The 5,584-nt window shown below is 37.1% G+C and overlaps 1 protein-coding gene across 1 annotated transcript; it reads left to right on the top strand.

The window, feature by feature from the left end:
- The first annotated feature begins 966 nt into the window (after positions 1-966).
- Positions 967-1,910, top strand: LOC110205494 (olfactory receptor 11H6-like). Its single transcript, XM_020982114.1, is given in 2 exon segments — positions 967-1,021; positions 1,024-1,910. Coding segments are annotated over 2 exon segments (942 nt in total).
- Positions 1,911-5,584: the final 3,674 nt, after the last annotated feature.

Below are 5,584 nucleotides of genomic sequence, written 5' to 3'. Positions count from 1 at the left end.
TTCTATCAAAGAAGACAACACGTACAAGTAAGATTAGATAAAAAAATAAATATCATGTAATTTCGGGGAGGGAGGCACTAGGAAATCAGGGAGATCAGGAGAGATCTCAGGTAAGAGGTAGGATTTCAGTTAAACTTTGAAGTAAGCTAGCAATTCTGAAGGGTGAATATGAAGAGGGAATGTATGCCAGGCACAGAGGACAGCCACTGTAAAGATAAGGAGAAAAAAATGGAATATTATATGTGAGCAACAGCACAAATGTCTCTTATTATTAGAGATACATCATGGCATGGTGGATATTGAGTAAGACATGTAGTCATTGAGGCTTGAGTTCAAATCTTACATCAGACATTTACTTGCTATGTGACCCTGGAAAACTCACATGGTGGTTATATATATTGCCCTAAAAATAAGACAATGTATGTAAAGCACTTTGCAAACCTTTTAAGTGAAATATAAATTTGAATAATGCTGTACTCTTCCCTATCAAAAACAGGATGTTTCATGTCAGAATTTGTTAACATTTTTGGCTATTGATGTTAATTTTATAATAAAAACATTAACAAAAAGAAACAATGGAAGGAAATTTCAGTTGGAGGTACTGACAGAGATTTGAGGAAAGAAGTGGAATAACATAATACTTCGTTTGGGGATAAAGTAGAGTCTACTTTGATAGTACCGTCAGCATGAGATTCGACTGGAATGGGAAACAGAAGCTAGGTTGTGGAAATCAATTATCTCAGTTCTCTATAATAACTGATTGTACATCTGAATAATTGAAAAATGTTCCCATAGAATTTTTTTTAATCAAAACATCTGCATTCAACTATATGAAACCATAGTCATAAGAGTTTTAGAAATGAGAGAGGCCTTAGTAATTCTTCAAAATTGGGGGATCCGTGAGAGACAAGGAATAAGGCAATCTATGTCATGGTCGTTTCTGTCTTTTCAATAGGGTCAGGAGCCATGAACATATCACGAGGAAACAGAGTGACTGAGTTCATCCTCCTGAGTTTTCCCTGCCCCAAGAGATGCAGATCCTCCTCTTTGCAGTCTTCTCTTTGACCTATGTCCTGACCCTGATGGGGAATGGGTCCATCATCTGGGCAACGAGATTGGATTACCAGCTCTACACCCCGATGTACATCCTGCTGGCCAACTTCTCCTTCTTGGAAATCTGCTACATTAACACCACAGTTCCTAACATGTTGGCCAACTTCCTCTCTGAGTCCAAGACCATCTCCTTCACTGCCTGCTTTCTCCAGTTCTACTTCTTCTTTTCCACAGGTGCCACTGAGACCTTCTTCCTATCCCTCATGGCTTTTGATAGGTACCTGGCCATTTGTCAGCCTCTACACTACCCCACAATCATGACAGGACATTTTTGCATCAAACTAGTGTTCCTCTGCTGGGTGAGTGGCTTCCTCTACTTTTCAGTCCCTATTTGCTTCATGACTCAATTACCTTTCTGTGGTCCAAACATTATTGATCACTTTGTCTGTGACCCAGGACCCCTGCTGGCTCTGTCTTGTGCCCCTACCCAAGGGATTGAACTTTCCTATTCTATCCTCAATTGTCTTCTCATCTTTGTCACCTTCCCTTTTATCCTTGGATCCTACACTCTAGTATTCAGAGCTGTCCTCAAAGTTCCTTCAGCAGCTGGCCGGAAGAAGGCTTTCTCTACATGTGGCTCCCACCTGATTGTGGTCTCTCTGTTCTATGGGACCCTCATGGTCATGTACATCAGCCCCAATTCTGGAAACACAGCTGGTTCACAGAAAATTTTCACTTTATTTTACTCAGTAGTGACTCCACTGGTGAATCCCTTAATCTACAGCCTACGTAATAAGAAAATGAAGACTGCTCTAAGAAAAGTCCAGATGAGAGTACAAACCATCCATAGAAATTAACAGATCTTTAGTCGATTTCTCTAGAGTCGTTACTTGACCTCTTGTCCTGTCCTCAATCACCTGCTACCATTTCATTCCACACAGCTGTGAACTCAAGATTTAGTCCTCCATAGGATCTGTCTCTGTCCCATGAGGTTAGGGAGTATAGTGGATAAATGGATAGTGGATAATGAACTGGACTTAAGAGTAAGGAATACCTAAATTTAAATCATACTTCTAAAACTTACTAGCTATGGGACCCTTGGAAAGTCTTTTAACTTTCCTGGACCTCAGGTTCTTCATATGTAAAAATGAATGACACCCTTTATGACACCTAAGTTCCCTTCCAATTCAAAATCAATTATCCTAAGTCAAGGCAGACTGGGTCAGAATTAGATTCATGTTATTGTACTGCGACTATTATCTCTATTCTTAGCTATCTCTCTGACTTTATTTACCTGCCCTGACTTCTGATAATTTGCTGTTGTTTAGTTGTTTTTCAGTTATGTGTGACTCTTTGTGACCCCTTTTGGAGTTTTTTTTTCAAGGATACTAGAATGATTTGCTATTTCCTTCTCCAGATTATTTTACAGATAAGGAAACTGAGTCAAACAGGACTAAGTGACTTTCCCAGGGTCCCACAGCTAGTAAGTATCTGAGGCGAGATCTGAACTCAAGAAAATGAGACTTCCTGATTGCAGGCCTAGCACTCCGTCCACTATGCCACCTAGTTACCTGTACCTTAAGCTGTTCCTGGACTTTCTGAATTACTACCCCCACCTGCTCCTGATGTCCTTTTTTTTTTTGAAGTCAAGTACAAAAGTACAAGTACAAAAAACTGGAGTTGCATTGCACACCAAAATTCAATGGTTCTGTATTATTCCCTTCCTCTCAGTGTTTAATGTTGACAGATTCCCAAAGGGTCAAATCAAGAATACACAAGCAAAGCATTGCATTGCATCTCTAGGCACTGGCTTGAGGCTAAGTTCTATGTGTGAAAAATGTTGGCACACTGCCAATGTAAAAAAATCATACTTGTGCCATTCCAAGGTTCCACCACACTGTTCTCTCTCTTAAGTTAACAATAATTGACCCAATGCCTGAATCTCCTTAATGTAAGTTGTAATTAATAAGATTGATTGATATAAAGGTATTATGGCATAGTGGACAGAGAGTTGGTCTTGAAGGCAGGAAGACCTGGGTTCTAGTCCTGCCTCTGATTCATACTGTCTGCAAGACCCTGGGCAAGTCATTTAATCTCCCAGTGACCTAGGAAACTCTCTATGACTATAAGTGGCAGAAAAGGTGCCAACCTGCAACTGCAGAAAGTTTCCTCACCAAAAGTTCCCTATACCAATGAAATCACAGATCTAGGATGTATACCTACATTAGATAAGCTTCTAGATCATATATAGTATGCTTATAGTCTGTCCAGAATCCAGAAGGCCACATTTTTGTTTCTTCCCTGGCTGATTACATACATATACATATACATATATATATATATATATACATATATATATAAATATATATATATACATATATATATTATATATACACATATGTATACATATTATATATTATACGTTATATATATATTATACGTATATATTATATATATATATATGTATATTTCAAATAGCAATCCAATTTTCTCCCTTCCATCTTCTCCTCATGAGAAATGAAAAAAAGAAAACCAAAACCTTTAAGATAAATACACGCATTCAAGCAAAACTAATTCCCACTTTGGTCATATCAAAAAAATTAGATATTTGATTTTGTACCCTCCATCCATCACCCCTCTGTTAGGAGGTAGGTAGAATACCTCATCATTGGTCCTCCGAAATTTTAGATAATCAATAAGAGTCTTTAAGTCTTTCAAATTTGTTTGTTGCTACCACGTTCTGTTATTAATTGCTATACTGTTTCTTCTCACTTCACTCTGAATCAGCTCATATAAGTCTTCTGAAGTTTCTCTAAAACCATGTCATTCATCATTTCTTACAACACCATGTATTCCATTACATGAATATACCACAATTTATTCAGCCATTCCCTAATAATGGGCACCAACAACTTTTCAAAAAGAGCTACTATAAATATTTTGTGCATGTGGATCTTTTCCCCTCTTTGTTTGATAGGATGTATACAGCTTAGTTACCTCTTGGGCATAGTTCCAAATTTTGTGGATTTGGTGATTTGCAATGTTGCACTATGATTTAATGAAAGCTATTTCTTTGCTTGGGAGTCTGAAATCGTGATTTTAGTAGGGAGAAGGTAGAGAACTCCAGTTGAGAAGAAAACTGGGGGAGAGCGTTAAATTCAAAAGAGATGAAGTGCACCAAAAATAAACTTCATCCGCTTTACAGTTTCTCAGAAGGCACCCAGAGTAAACTCTTCCTTTGTTTTGTCATTACTATTCAAGCCTGATATAAGATAAAACAATCTTATAAAAGAATCATAGATTCATATAGAACCAAGTCAGTACTTGCCTTTACCTACTCAATAAAACAGAATCATCATCATCATCATCATCATCACCACCGCCACCACCACCAGATATTTATTAGAGGTCATGAGTATATGACTATAAAAATGGATTTAAAAACAAACATATATTCTACATTCTAGATAGCACACTCTAGAAAATAATAATGTCCAATATTCTCTCAGACAAACCGTAGTAGCAGTAAAACCTCTTCAATACATCCCTATCTTCCATGGAGCTCATGTAACGCAATGGTACAAAGGTAGTTTAGAAAATAGGGAACCATCACAATAGAAATCTTTAAATTGATATTTATGATTGTTAGGCTATTTAAAAGCCTTCCTTGATGGTCATTGCACCCCAGAACCACAAAGAAATTAGTCAGAATCTGGAAATCAAAAATTTTTTAAATTATTAAAATTGTTTTTTACATGTAGAGATAAGAAAAATATTAATGAAAAATAAAACCTTAAAACAACAACAACAACAACAAAGAAACTACTTAGATACTTCAGGGTACCTATGATATCTCTAATCAAATGAGGTATTTATAAAGTACTTAGCACAATGCCTGAAACATAGTACATGGATATAAATCTGTTTTCCCTTCACCTTCCCCTTTTCTTTATCTAGTGATGCAGATCATGACTTAGCCACGCCCTCTCCTCTTATGTGATTCTTATCCAAGTTCTCTGCAGGGGGTCTACTCAATAATCTAGGGACCTTCCTTAGTTTTCCTGACATGTCCCAGCATATAAGAAGTCCAATCTATGTTTTCATCATACATCACTCTGATGGCATACCTTACACTACTTCTTTGTGAAATGCTTATTTGGTAAAGGATTTTGTCTAACTTAATTGAAGTGACCCTCAATTTTTATTCTTCAGAGGTTATGATATTTCATGATTTATACCTATGTAGTACAGTCAGTCTAAAAGTATTTATTAAGCACTTAGTATGTGCTATGTACTATGTAAAGTGCTGGGAATATAAAGACAAAACAAAGTGCCTGTCTTCAAGCAACTTGCCCTCTAATGGGGAAACAACGTGTAAATAAATATAGATGATAACCTTAGTGGGGAGGCTCTAGCAACTGAAGAGACTAGAAGACATATACTTCCTGCAGAAGTTGCTCTTTTAGCTGAGTTTCAGAGGAAGTAGGAGATTCTGGCTTCAAACAAAAAGGTAACGAGTTAAGAGCATTTC

Source organism: Phascolarctos cinereus, unplaced genomic scaffold (genome assembly GCF_003287225.1).
Source record: "Phascolarctos cinereus isolate Bilbo 61053 unplaced genomic scaffold, phaCin_HiC Scaffold_3;HRSCAF=262, whole genome shotgun sequence".
NCBI classification, from domain to species: domain Eukaryota; kingdom Metazoa; phylum Chordata; class Mammalia; order Diprotodontia; family Phascolarctidae; genus Phascolarctos; species Phascolarctos cinereus.
The sequence above is the reverse complement of the archived record's forward strand: the minus strand, read 5'-3'. Positions and strand labels throughout refer to the sequence as shown.